Source organism: Panicum virgatum, chromosome 5N (genome assembly GCF_016808335.1).
Source record: "Panicum virgatum strain AP13 chromosome 5N, P.virgatum_v5, whole genome shotgun sequence".
NCBI classification, from domain to species: Eukaryota; Viridiplantae; Streptophyta; class Magnoliopsida; order Poales; family Poaceae; genus Panicum; species Panicum virgatum.
The window spans coordinates 19,699,034-19,714,399 of NC_053149.1; the positions used below are offsets into that span (position 1 = coordinate 19,699,034).

The 15,366-nt window shown below is 41.3% G+C and overlaps 1 protein-coding gene across 1 annotated transcript; it reads left to right on the forward strand.

The window, feature by feature from the left end:
• The first annotated feature begins 8,116 nt into the window (after positions 1 to 8,116).
• On the forward strand, positions 8,117 to 12,684 carry LOC120673202 (CRS2-associated factor 2, chloroplastic-like). The gene is made up of 6 exons (XM_039953946.1): positions 8,117 to 8,966; positions 9,904 to 10,031; positions 10,756 to 10,981; positions 11,330 to 11,457; positions 11,576 to 11,729; positions 12,022 to 12,684. The coding sequence occupies exons 1-6, from the start codon at positions 8,192 to 8,194 to the stop codon at positions 12,462 to 12,464; spliced, it is 1,854 nt and encodes a 617-aa protein (XP_039809880.1). The 5' UTR covers positions 8,117 to 8,191; the 3' UTR covers positions 12,465 to 12,684.
• The last annotated feature ends 2,682 nt before the right edge of the window (positions 12,685 to 15,366 follow it).

The window sequence follows — 15,366 nt, forward strand, 5'->3', positions numbered from 1 at the left end:
TTTGGCCTGGCCCCCTCCACCACCACCGCTCGCCAATTGGAATGTAAACACCTGCCCTCTCCTTGCTTGCTATTCTTGCCATCCCTTCACATTTGTACATGCAAAGGTTTACTGCGGCTGATCTGGCGCCTGGCTGGCTGGCGTCCATGTGTACTACCATAACTCAAAAAAAAAAGTCTATACTCTACGGCGCATATCCTATGCTGGGCATAATAAAGGCCTCTTTGGATAAGCATGCCAAAAGTGGACATACTAATATTTGTTACCAAAACCTTCGTGGCAAATTTATAATCTTTATTACCAAAACCTTCATGGCAAATTTATAAAAGTGTACCTTCAACCAAATGAGTGCAAAAATTTGTAGGCTTGCCCACATTTTGGTATGGCATATTTTAGAAGCGAACTAATCAGACCTAAAATGACAAACCACGCCCTATTTTTCCTTTTGGCTTTGTGTAATTCACCCTTCATAAGAATATTTTTCTATCCACTCTAAACATGTGTAGGTAGGGATGGTAAAAGGTCTACAAATTTAGCTTAGAAATTTTGAGGATTAAGCCTAAAAACAACTGGACCTCTATATATTTTTTAGTTAAGAATTATTAAGAGCTGAGTTGGATTGAACAGGTAACATAAGAGCCATAATCCATTACCACCTCTACATAGTGGAGGTAAAAAGACCCTTCCCGAGGAGTTTTTTGTCGTGAGTTTAATTTAGAGGGAGGTTCGATTGGTAGCAGCGATGATCATGAAGACGAGATGGCTAGGATCATTAGACGCAAATCGTGAAGGAATGTTAGGGGGATGGTGCTTTGTAATAGAGAGAATTATATCCTTGGCCCTAAAAAAGTTGTGCTTAGTTTTTTGGGGGTTTTTTTTCTTTTGAACTTGACTATTTGGCCCTAAAGTGAGTTTCGTTTAGTTTCTTGATCCTTCTGTCACCTACAGTTAGATCTACAATCTAATTATATTCAAACGCATTAGTTAAGGTTTTTAACCAAGAAAACAATAATATAAGGAATTTTTCATGAATTTTTGGTATTTTTCTAACAAGTAAAATAATTTCTAGGTATTTATAAATTTATTTTCAGTTTTTAAATCATAGAAAATCACATAAACATGGTAAAACAGTAAAAAAAATTCGAAACATTTAGTAAAAAATTATTGGAGTCATATCTAAGCATGCTGGACCCAAAAAAATTACCAACATGCAATTTGAGCTATTGAAAAGACGATAATATTATTATTAGATCTTAGCCCTTCTGTCACCTACGATTATCTATTAATAGTAATCTCTAGTTTCCAATACCTCAAATGGCAATTTGGTGATTTTTTTGGATCCAGCATGCTTAGATATGACTCCATTGAATTTTTCACTATTTTACCATGTTCCTGCGATTTTCTCTGGTTCAAAAACTGAAAATAGATCTATAAATGCCTAGAAATTATTTTACCAGTGGGAAAATACAAAAATTCATTAAAATTTTCTTTATGTTGTCATTTTCTTGACTAAAAACCTAAACTGATGCGTTTGAATACAATTAAACTGTAGACCTAACTGCAGGTGACGGAATGGCCAAAATGAAACTCGTTTGGGGTCAAATAGTCAAGCTCAAGAGAAAAAAAAGGGCCAAGAAACTGAGCACAACTTTTTTTAGGCTAATAAAATAATTCTCTCTTTGTAATAACTCCATAATATCCTGTTAGGGCTCGAACCAAATTTAGCTCCACCTCCCGTAGTAACTCCACATTTTCCCATGCCTTGTTCCACCTTCACTTGTCTTCAATGTAATAATTCATTGTACCATGTTTTTTTACTTTTAAGGCGTGTCTCCAACATACTCCTGTGCCAAAATAAGTAATTTGTTTAGCACTCAAAATTGATCCTACAAAGTGTGTTCTTTTAGCTTGTAGGGAGATCTATCTAATTAAAACAATATCAAATAATAAGAAAAAATAGTATAGAGAAGCGTATGAAACCAATCAAATACTTAGTATATTTTTTTAGTTCCAATGCATATAAACTTATTAAGAATCTAGAGAACCAAATCAATAACAAGGTTTCCAATCACAACTCCTATAAATAATTATTGGCAATGAGGCCATTTCTCACAATTAGTAATGTGTGTGAAACTTTATAAAAGAACGGTCCTTTTGGGATGGAGTGATTATTGTTGAAATATGACCATCTTGATCTTAACTGTTACATAAAACAGGTTAATTTTGCATATTTTGGAGGGGTAAGATTACATATATACTTGTTTTTCTTGATACTTCTAAAGTTGTTTTAAGCATAATTAGCTAACATCCATGCTAATGAAGTTTCCTAAATTTCTTAATTTTTCACTTGTCATCTGGTGTTCTATTCGATATGTTTCCACAGAATTGGGTGAGGCTTGTTACGTACAGTACATTTATAAGTTGTGCATTTTTCATACTTAACTCTACACGAGCCTCTAATAAATTTGACTAATGTGCATTCAGTTATCCATCCTCTTTTAATTTTCTTTATGAATGTAGACGCTGCATAGGTGCATGCATACTCATCCCTATAAATATATGTATGCAATTCTACTCATATGAGCACCTTTGAGAGACTAAAGCCATCAGATCCTCAGGATTGACGAAGTCTGACAAGCGTCCCGCTATCGATGTGCACGTCGCCTACCACTGAAACAATACCGCATGTTAAATCCTAAAATAAATCCAGAAAAATATGAGCATCCGCATCATGTAAAAAACTCGAACCAGGATGGACATGTTCCATCACAAAGAATGTTACCATCTGAGCTACGCTCAGTTCATCCATCCTCTTTTCATTGGAAACCTAGAATATATTTGGAAGAAGGGTTTATTTATATAAAATTCATAGAAGGCACGGCCACTAAATCTCCCTGCTAAAAGTTCATTTACGAAAAATATCACAGTAATGATTTTATTCCAAGGGACGACTAAATGTCTTGATGCCTTGCTTGTTACGGTTACATAATTATTGATTAATCTACTCGGTATTGAAAATAAACTATACCATGGATGTCCTGCTCCTAATCTTATCTTGAAACAAATGCAACCATTGCTCTCTTCGTACCGTGCAGCACCAGATCGATAGAAGATTCACTACTACAGAAACAAGTTTTTGTCCCGGTTCCAAATCCCCCTTTCATCCTGGTTTTGGAACCGGGACAATGCAGCCGGGACAAAAGGCCCGGACCCTTTAGCCCCGGGTGAAATAACCGGGACTAAAGGCCATGTGTAACGTAAAAAAATATTATGTGCAATCCAGAACTCGAACTCGAGATGTCTTGCCTCACGTGTAATTTTTTCACCACCCCACCTGCACACCACATGTGATTTTAGAATGAATGCATTCATGTTAAACTAACACGTGAAGGACTCTTTTGTCTGGGTTGGAGCCACCAACCGGGACAAAAGACCCCTTTTGTCCGGGTTGGAGCCACCAACCGGGACAAAAGGGGGTCCTTTTGTCCTGGTTGGTGTTACCACCCAGGACTAAATGTCCAGAGCCTTTTGTCCCGGTTGGAGCCACCAACCGGGACAAAAGGGGGTCCTTTTGTCCCGGTTAGGGCCTCCAACCGAGACAAAAGGCCCCTGTCCTCCCGTTGGCCTGGCTAGCCGTTGGACCCGGGACAAAAACCACCTATTATCCCGGGCCCAAAAACAACCGGGACAAATAACCTGGAACAAAGGGCTATTCTGTAGCAGTGATTTCATATTCTTAGAAGGACGAGAAATGTATCCTCAACGCAGCAGCCGGATGTCCTAGATATTGATTTATGTGCCCCAGCAAAGTTGATGCAGATTTGTTCGTACCTTTTAGGTAGGTTTGTTAATTTCTTGACGTCCTGGATGATAACAATGGTAAAGAAACGAGGACAGGAGAAACGGTCCACGTTGACTCGTGAAGCAATAGAAAACTGGCAAGTTACTTCGATTATTCTAATTTATTTCAGGATGTTTTAGAAAAAATATAAATAATCAAACCGCATACTACTTTAGGACAACCAACATCTCCAGTTCCGTGTTTATTTTAATAATTCTAAATTATATTTAGTAAATCTTCTTGTAATTTGAACAATTTTTTTGCGTGAAAATAGTTTACGACCACCATATTTTAAAGTTGAAGTTCAACGATGGAGTTGCTAGATCGATCCGTTTAGAAATGATATATTTTCCCAATCAAGAGGAAAGGAAAGAAACAATTGTGTATGATTTATTGAATCCTACCATGTACATGTGCCATGTTCAACTAGTGTTGGCAAATTATTACTGGTGCATTTTATTACTAGTGTTCACGTATCCTAAAAAAAATGTTCAACTAGTGCACACCATTTTTTTTAGCACACTTGCAATAAGAAGGAAATGCACAACTCCCATGCCGTTTCTGTTGCCAAGTGGCAGCCACGTACGACCAAGACCAATCAGCAACAGATTAATTGAAGGGCTTGTGACAGATGTATATGCAGGTTTGGTGTCTAGTACTGCATCCGCCAGGCTTTGGTTGCTTCGCTTTTCATTCCGCGGAGACGTAGTTGCAGTACTGGATGGCAACAGCCAACACAGGTGGCCTTGCTTGCAAGATAAAATTGGTGGATGATGGAGAGACATGACGAAGAATATTTGTCGTAGGCTCTAAAGTCTAAACTACCCTCGTCTTCGTAGTACACCCAGGGCTGCTACTCTGCATGAACAGTACGATCTCACCTAACAAAATTGCAAAGTTCATAAACTTAGCGTAGGTTACAAAAAAAATCTGGGTTGTGTGAATTTTATGGTTCTTAGATGTGATGGCGATCGATACCAAAGTAATGCTACGAACTATAGATCGATGCGTGATATTAACTTGAGTCATTAGATGTAGTTGTTGCCATTGATGTGATAGAATATCAGTGTTGGCTCATGAACCATCTATGATGGTCATGTGCAAATTAACCAGCATTGATAATCTGGCAAAAGTGAAAATGAAAACCGAATAATAATAATACTGAAAATCGAAAAAAAAAGAAAACACACATGCTATCCACACAGTGGCATTTTCTTGGGCAAATAAGCGTGTGGGTCTTTTGTGGGACTTTGGTGCTGCCAAGCGACAGTAGTCGGCAAGCACGATGTGCCATGTGAAAGGACACGGCAAGTCCAATTCATCTTCCAGGAGCAATTTTGACCACGTTTTGCCATAAATTGGGCCAACAATTAACTAAATTAAAACATCTACATAATTATACTTAATGTGTACCTTGTATTTTGGGGGCCTTTCGAATTTAGGGGTCCTATGCGGTCGCACATCCTGCACGGGCCCAAAAACGGGCCTGCCTTTGAGTAATTAAATTTCTACTGCTAATCACAAATACTTAATGCTCTGGAGAATAACACGTAGCTTATAAAGTGTAGTTTATTTTTGTACTTTTGTTATAGTATATTTATTATGCTCTTCTTTTCTAAGCCTACATTGGAACTTAAGCGTGCTAGGAATCTATCCTAAGGCCAATCTCAGTGTGAGGATTATGCGAGTATCATAAGCATTAAATTTGCTGATGTGGCTGAAGAGAGAAGGGGGAGTGTCATGGGATATGAGAGAAGTGTCATCACCATGACACTCCTCTGACTCGGCTACTTAGTTCACAGTCTAGGTAACCGTGCGATGACACTCCCCACTGAAACTGGCCTAAGTGAGACAAGAGGTGCCCTGTCACGTAGTGGGTATGTTATTGTCAGTTTGGTGTTACATTGAAACTTAAGCGTGCTATCAATAAGTGAGACAAGAGGCGCCCCGTCACGTAGTGGGTGTGTTATGTCAGTTTGGTCTTTACATTTTTGCCGGTTTTCGGTTTTCCCATAAACTGAGCCAATTCTTTTTTTACTTAGCGAATAGCAGGGAATCCTGCCCTTAACGAAGGTTGCTTTGAAGAAAAAAAATTCTTCTACTACTGTTGTTTGTTCATGCTTGAGTCACTGTCTGGACATCCACGGTCCTCAATAGGAAGGGCGGAATGCAGGATTGCCACTCCATTTAGTGGTCTGTGATGACAAATTCAATGTTTGAGCGTATCCTTCATTCTTTCCGTGTAAGAGTTTGGAACTTGTGTCCTAAACTCCTCCATTATCATTGGAAACTGAAGGTCCAGGCCATTTTTGGGCCTCCATAGCTCACAACAAGATATTGGTATTTCCATGTGTGACATCCAATGTGTGTATATGGTTCTATGTGCGCTAAAATTGTTCTTCGTCGCAATTTATCCTAGAGATTGATATTTGGTCTGTTTGGAGATTGAGTCTGGAGTGCACTACTCTAAGCAAATATAGATTACTAGGCAAAAGCCCGTGCGATGCAACTGACATACAATTTTTGAACAAACTAAGATAATTTAAAAAAAATAGTAAAAAGACAATGGATATATTGTCTAAGACATAAATTTTGGTAGCAAAATACATGTTAAAGATAATGAAAGAAAGTATCTAAAATGCCAAATGTCTTAAACTTCTCATACAATTTTCTAAAAATCACCTAAATAGAGAATGCTATAATAATTCGTAATTTTGCATTTGTAATGCTTTGGTTCTACTTCGGTTCCATGTTCTAAGGAACAAGTTATTTCGATTTTTGAGGTCGGTTAACCGAAAAACCGAGCTCATGCGCCAAATTTAGTCCAGCAAGCCAAGGCCCAAATTGGCCCAAATAGAAACCCTAGCAACTCCCTACCCCCGTCAGAGCCACAGCCGATTCCCACCCCCCACCCCACACACACATACACACGCGGACACCCAACGCCCCACGCCGCCCCCAACCTCCACCGGCTACCCACGCTCCAGTGCCCCAAGCCCCGTGCCGCCCCAACCCCATCAGGCCATTGGCTGCCCGGACCTTGCTGTTGCCCGACCGCCGGTCCCCACCTCCACCCCGCGTCCGGAGCCCGTGTTCGGCTCCCGCCAGGCCGCCGCCGCGAGCGCCCTCCAGGCTCCGCTGCCGGTGGCCACCGCCACCGCTCCCCGGCCGCGCTCTCCTCCCCTCCCTGGATCAGCTAATTAATTACAACGACATACCACTCTAGTTCATTTCTTTTCCCAAATTATTTACGTACATTGCCATTATATTTCATTTTTATCAACATTTGAGGTCCCTAATGACCCAACAATTATCTAACTTGCATCCCTAGGCATCCCCTAAGATCTGCTGTCTGTTTTGATGTTTTAATTTGGGCAAACTCTGTGCTGCTCAACATAAAATAATACTTGCAAAGTTTTAAGTTTTCATATATATTCTCCCTCTGACAGCACGGACTCCCCGACGTGGTTCTTGCCTTCTTGGTTGGATCTATTGTTGCTCTATACGATCTTTAAACAGTTTAGAAATTTAAATATATATTTTCATAGTTTAGGGACCTAATTGATACAACAAGTCAAGTTTAGAGACGGTGATGCATTTTACTCAAAATGAATACACGTCGCAAGCATTAGAATGTAACATAAGGTCATGTAGAGCCCCCCCTCCATTTATCATCCGCTCTTGCCAGTTGCCTCCAAGTTTACCATTACCTTCAAGCATCCACAACCATCTCTCTTCCACCCATTAATCACAATTTTATCCCTACCACTGCAACCCCCATTACCAGGTACACAAACAACTTCTGGAGGGCTTATTACTTTCAACGAGAAGAAGTTGGAAATTTTCAAATCGAACGCCCAATCAAGGTTTTCGTTATCGGAATTTAAAATTTATCGGAGGTTATAGAGAAATAGGATAATCAAGGTAAATCAGAAATATTGGACCAAATTCAAATAAAAATTCAATATTTCAAAAATTTTTGTAGATTTTGACTCAAAACTGTTTCTAAGCTATTATACGTCACTTATTCACAGGTAAAAACAAGAATAAAATACTATGAGTTCAGAATCATCACGCAGGTGAATTTGAGCCGTTTGCGTAGAAACAAAATAAATGGGAAATATCTAATTTTATTGGATCTTAAGATAAAAGAGAAATATCGGATATTTCGGCCTTTATACCTGCGCCCGATTGCACCGTTACTTCACGGACACCAGGATTTACCTTTTTTTTTTTCTCTCGGAGAGAACCACTGAAAGACACTGGGGGGAGAGAAGAAAAAAATCTAGTCGTTATCTCCTTCCTCCGTTCCTCGTCTTCTCATTTCATCCCGCGCCACCGGTTCCCGCCATGCCGCCACCGCCGCCGCAGCGGCCGGCTCCCTCCCGCGCCGGCCGCGCGAACCTCTTCTCCGCCCCGCCGTCTCCCCTCTCCAATCGCCGCTACCCGCAGCACCGGTCCCTCCCCCTCCCGCCACTCCCCCCTCGTCGCCGCCACCCCAGGAACCCCGCCGAGCAGCGTTCCCAAGAACAACAGGAACCAGCAGACGGCGGTCCGAGAGAGACCACCAGCAACGACAGCCCCGCCTTCCGCACGGCCCACCTCCTCACCGCGTACCGCAAGCCCGTGCCCCCGGTCGCGGCCGCCGGCGATGGCGAGGCCCTCCTCGCCGCCGACCCGGCCGACGCCGCCTCGGGCCGCGCCGTCGTCGTGGGGCCCTCGGGCCTCTCCTTCCGCCTCCCCGGCGCGCCGTTCGACTTCCAGTTCAGCTACTCCGAGGCGCCCCGCGCGCCGCCGCTCGCCATCCGGGAGCCCGCGTTCCTGCCCTTCGCGCCGCCGACCATGCCGCGGCCCTGGACGGGCAAGGCGCCGCTGCTCACCAAGGAGGAGAAGGCGCGCCGCCGGGGCGTGCGGCTGCACACGCCACTCGGGCAGGAGCCGCCGCAGACCGTGAGCCCGCACGGGATCATGATGGAGGTCAGGGGGAGGAGGCAGAGGGACCTGGCCAGGGTGAGCCCCGGCGACGGCAGGACCAGGGACGAGGTGCTCGGCGAGCCGCTCACTCCCGCCGAGGTGCGCGAGCTCGTCAAGCCTCACATCTCGCACAACCGACAGCTCAATATTGGTAACAACTACACTGACTGCCATTTTGAAGAGAGAAAACAGTTGATCTTCTTCTGTCTCTATTCGTTCAGACTTGAGATTAAACTGAAATTGGTCGATGTGGATAGGGAGAATTAGGCATAAGTATCTGACAGCATGAGATGAAATACACTTTGAAGCTGGGTTTGAAGCAGATGTCTCCAGTCTTTGTTTTTGATAGAAAACTTGAAAATGTAGAGACTGTGACACCAATAATAACCTCAATAACTAGCTGTTCTGCTAATAATATAATGATCTCAACCTATTCACTCAGTCAATTGTTAGGAAATGGTGAAACTGTGGCAATATTTTTCATACTTAAAAGAAGAACAACTCAATTTGTGGCTTCTCAACTCTTATGCAAAATCTGAAGCCATATCCCTAGTCTCGTATTGTAGCGGTCATCGACAGTGCTTTGGTTTAATGGTTCTAGAGAAAGAATATCGGGGTGTTCAGGCGGCAGTTTTCCAGCGCTGAGGCTGGTTCTAGGAGAGGGAACGGTACATATAACAGATTATTATTAGCTTTATTTAGCCAGTGAGAGTTGTCTAGCCCGTCTGGAGGCAACATGGTGCTCCATGTGGACCAGAATTGGAATTAACTGTCTTTCGCTAGTGGGAGGGATGTGTTCGAACTGGTTTTCAGAGTTGGGCGAGTTGTTTTGCCTATATTGCAGATGATGGAGAAATTTCAATCATCCGAAGTTCTGACCATGGATGGACTTTTCCCTAATTGTAAACTCACCCTCACTTGCTACCTTCCAAATGCCCATTTCTTCCATTTCTTCCACTAGATCAACCAGATATGATAGGCTTATTGCAGATTTAAATCTTCTCTCTCTCTCTCTCTCTTTTGGGAATAAATCTTATTGCTTATGGAGTGTAGATTTAAGTATTCATTTCCTGATCAATTTCCTGTAGGAAGAGATGGCTTGACTCACAATATGTTGGAAATGATACATTGTCATTGGAGGCGGCAGGAAATCTGTAAAGTTAGATGCCGAGGCGTTCCAACTGTTGATATGAACAATCTCTGTTATCATCTTGAGGTACCTATTCGCAGTTTGCTAATATATATAAATGTGCAATTCTGCACATGAGCATGTGTTCCTGCATCCCGGACATCTTGGGATGCCATTATGTGGTGCAAAACTATCCCCTCACAAGGTAGACTAAAATTTGTAATTTGTACTTCAGCGCAAAATATGATATCCAGTACACTACAGTGTTTTTTAAGATTTCAAAAGAATGGTAACATGTTCTGTTTTATTTCTGTTCGAACTTGCATGAAGACTTAAATGATACTTGTGCATAGAGCTGGGTAAGCTTTTAGGATCATAGCAAGGAATAAATTTAGCTTGCTAATATTTTTCCTTGTTGTTTGGACTATACATTATTCTCCTTTTTTATTTGGTAAGAAATAATGTAAGAAAGTAGGACCAAAGTAGCCATACAAATACCTTTAATGAGTTGTATGTACTAACCAGTTCAGGCTTTTGGGGAAAGGTTGGTGATTCACTTATTCTCAAACAACCTTTAAAACGACTTAGTATAGTAGTGAACTATACTTACATATTTTGATCAGACCAGTGTATGAGTTAATGACTAAGAAGAGCTTGCATATTGTTAGGGATGTATACTTGTTGGCCTCTCATGGAACAATACCTCAATTGTCATGTATGCATGCTTATGTATTTTTCCAATAGAACGATACAAGCATCTGGACTTTATTATAGTGCACTGTCATACATAGTAACATCTATTATGTTCCAGGAGAAGTCAGGTGGAAAGGTTATTCACAGAGTAGGTGGCGTTGTTTTTCTATATCGAGGAAGACATTATGACCCACGGACTCGTCCTCGCTATCCCCTAATGCTCTGGAAACCTGCTACTCCTGTATATCCAAAACTCATCAAGGAAGTCCCAGAAGGGCTTACAAAAGAAGAAGCAGATGAAGTGAGAAGAAAAGGGCGCGATCTGCCGCCAATTTGTAAATTAGGTACCAACTTGATTCTTATGGATATCTGTTCAGATTCTAAGAACCAGGGTTACCCGGTATGACCACGCCGTACTTGTTGCAAAACCAGATGACCTTCCTATTTGGTTTATTCTGTCTTTTACAAGTTTCATGCTTCTGACATAATAAGCAGTATGGGGAATGCCTACCCACAGCAGGAACCTGAATCCTGTTCCGCATCACATACTTTATTACATTTTAAGCATATCCAAGTGCCGTAATACATACCTAATTGTGAACGATAATCTCTAGCATATGGTTCCTGATTTTTCTTTTCATATTTGCTCTCAAGATTTTGTACCATCTTATTTTGTATTCTGCATCTTGCAGCAAAGAATGGAATATATATCACTCTTGTCAAGGATGTGCGAGATGCCTTTGAAGGACATGACCTGGTGAAGATTGATTGTGAGGGTTTGAATCCAAGTGACTACAAAAAGATAGGGGCAAAACTAAGGGTCCGATTCATCCACATGATTTTCTGAGTTTCATTTAATTACCTACAGTGGAAATGAATCTTGTGAATACCCTCTTTCCGACCCTTAACTGAAATCGTTGACATGTCAATATATGCAGGATCTTGTTCCTTGTGTTCTTTTATCATTTGATAATGAACAGATATTAATGTACAGAGGCAAAGAATGGAAATCAAGATACTCGAAGCCTCTGACTCTCATTCCAAAAGTTCCAAAGAATTATCTGACAGTGTCATCTGATGTGAGTGGTTCAGGTATGCATACATAACCCTCAGTGATTAGCTTGGTCTTGCTCATTTGATACCCATGCTCATCTTTGTTTAGAATAGCATTTTGGTCATGAGGTCTCTTCATTTTGCATCTCTTCCTGCACACATTTTATCAGATGCTCCATGCTTTTTATTCAAACGTACCTCAGATTTGTGGCATGGAAAAATGATCTGCCCATTCTTTTTGTCACTGGAAAAAAACATTTTAGTGTGTCCAGCTATTGATATTGTCAACTTGTACTCATGGAATTAATATAATAAGGCTAAGTGTTTGTAGATGCCGATGAAGCCACCGATGTGAGCGCTCAAGTCACGGTAAGAGAAGCAGTAAGGCCCAAAATGTTTAAATTGTGGAAGAGTGCAGTGGACTCGTCTCTGGCATTGCTGCTGGATGATGCTGAAGCAAACGATCTCACACCCGATTCACTCCTGACGAGGGTTGAGGAGTTCAGCATCACATCTCAGGCAGTGGAGCACTCATTTCCAGCTCTGGTTGTGACCAATCACGAGGTGGACACCGAATGTCTAAGTGCCGAGTACATGAACGATGAGTCTGAAACGAGCATTGCTGCCGGAAACCAAGAGGACCATCTTGATCAATCACCTGATCTCAGCAACGACGAACACTTTGAACTTGACATGCTCGAGCGCCTGGAGTCATCGTCGCCATTAGGATCGCTGCCGATCGACACTATGATAGAGCAGCTGAACAGTGAGTGAACTAAAACAGTAGTTCATAACTGCTGATTATCTGATTGCATTCTTGGATTGTGTATCCATTCTATGCTCCGACCGCATCCTGGCGGTCGCAATTGCTGAGAATCTTCAGGGATCCGCCATTTGCAAACATGATGTAAAGAAACTAACTGCAGTATGTGAATCCACTTGTGCACCATTTGTAAAGAAGTGGCCTGCACCTAGCTCCGTAACCTTTGCACCATCGATGAATGATGAACTAGTACCTTGCGCGCGCCTTGGCGCGCGTAATTTATTTATTTGTTTTCGTTTGGCAATATAAGTTTATATAGAGATTTGTAGTAGATGTATAGACAAATGGATATACATAGATAGAAATATGATATTTATTTTTAAAGCAAAGAATGCAAAAAAATAGTAGCTGAAATCCGACGTCTCAATCTCGCCGTCGAAGGCGGCCGGGAGCGGTCCTGGGGCATCTCCTCACCATGCAATGCGCGGCTATCACGCCCGACCTGCGGCACCGCAGCGTACCGGAGCGAGGCCGGGTCGCCCGCCGGTGACGGCATGAACTCGCCGCACCCATCGAGGGCGTGCCCGGCGGCCCGCCCAAACTCGCCGCGTGGCTCTCCAGCCTAGCTTCACTGCCGTCATTGCAGTAGAGCACACACCCATTCGGAGGCCACCAAAATTACCGGTCGAGAGTTCTAGATTCAGATATTTTGTAGTGACCGAATGGATAGCTGACGCGTGGACCATTCGTGTCTCAAGGCCTCAAAGATAACGATGGCACGGCCAATCACATGCCCTGTCAATTTAGGATCGAATAGTAGGAATCTTTTTTTACTGGCGTGGCCAGTCTGCCGTTGCGCCGAGCTTCGGGGCATTCACATATAGAAATTAGGGCCGTGATTAGATTCAAAAATTTTATCCCAAAAACGTCACATCGAATATTTGAGCACAGGCATGGAATACTAAATAAAATCTATTTACAAAACTTTTTACACGATAGGTTGTAAATCGCGAGACGAATCTAATGAGCTACTTAATCTATGATTTGCAACAGTGATACTACAGTAACTGTTCACTAATTATGAGTTAATTATGAATTAAGTATGCTCATTAGATTCGTCTTGTGATTTACAACCCATTCGTGCAAAAGGTTTTGTAAATAGATTTTATTTAGTACTCCCAAATAGCAAGATTCCCTTTCATCCGTAGTCATACAGTGGTACTACAGTAACCGCTCACTAATTATGAGTTAATCATGAATTGAGTATGCTCATTAGGTTTGTCTCGTGATTTACAACCCATCCGTGTAAAAGGTTTTGTAAATAGATTTTATTTAGTACTCCGAAATAGCAAGATTTCCTTTCATCCGTAGCCATACAATGGTACTACAGTAATCGTTTACTAATTATTAGTTAACCATGAATTAAGTATTCTCATTAGATTCGTCTCGTGATTTACAACCCGTCTCGTGATTTGCAACCCATCCGTGCAAAAAGTCTGTAAATAGATTTTATTTAGTACTCCGAAATATCAAAATTCTCTTTCATCCGTAGCCATACAGTGGTACTACAGTAACCGATCACTAATTATGAGTTAATCATGAATTAAGTATGCTTATTAGGTTCGTCTCGTGATTTACAACCCGGCCTGTAAAAGGTTTTGTAAATAGATTTTATTTTGTACTCCGAAATAGCAAGATTCCCTTTCATCCGTAGTCATACAGTGATACTACAATAACCGTTCACTAATTATGAGTTGATCATGAAGTAAGTATGCTCATTAGTTTCGTCTCGTGATTTGCAACCCATCCATACCAAAGGTTTTGTAAATAAATTTTATTTAGTACTCCGAAATAGTAAGATTTCCTTTCATCCGTAGCCATACAATGGTACTACAGTAATCGTTCACTAATGATTCGTCTCGTGATTTACAACCCGTCTCGTGATTTACAACCCATCCGTGCAAAAAGTCTGTAAATAGATTTTATTTAGTACTCCGAAATATCAAAATTCTCTTTCATCCGTAGCCATACAGTGGTACTACAGTAACCGATCACTAATTATGAGTTAATCATGAATTAAGTATGCTTATTAGGTTCGTCTCGTGATTTACAACCCGGCCTGTAAAAGGTTTTGTAAATAGATTTTATTTTGTACTCCGAAATAGCAAGATTCCCTTTCATCCGTAGTCATACAGTGATACTACAATAACCGTTCACTAATTATGAGTTGATCATGAAGTAAGTATGCTCATTAGTTTCGTCTCGTGATTTGTAATCCATCCATACAAAAGGTTTTGTAAATAGATTTTATTTAGTACTCTGAAATAGGAAGATTTCCTTTCATCCGTAACCATCGGATACTACAATAACCGTTCACTAATTATGAGTTGGTCATGAATTAAGTATGCTTATTAGGTTCGTCTCGTGATTTACAACCCGGCCTGTAAAAGGTTTTGTAAATAGATTTTATTTTGTACTCCGAAATAGCAAGATTCCCTTTCATCCGTAGTCATACAGTGATACTACAATAACCGTTCACTAATTATGAGTTGATCATGAAGTAAGTATGCTCATTAGTTTCGTCTCGTGATTTGTAATCCATCCATACAAAAGGTTTTGTAAATAGATTTTATTTAGTACTCTGAAATAGGAAGATTTCCTTTCATCCGTAACCATCGGATACTACAATAACCGTTCACTAATTATGAGTTGATCATGAAGTAAGTATGCTCATTAGTTTCGTCTCGTGATTTGTAATCCATCCATACAAAAGGTTTTGTAAATAGATTTTATTTAGTACTCTGAAATAGGAAGATTTCCTTTCATCCGTAACCATCGGATCACGATCGGACGGGCGAAATTTTTTTGGCCGACGTGGCTGCCTGAGAGGGCGCGGAGGGTCGGCGCTTTCAT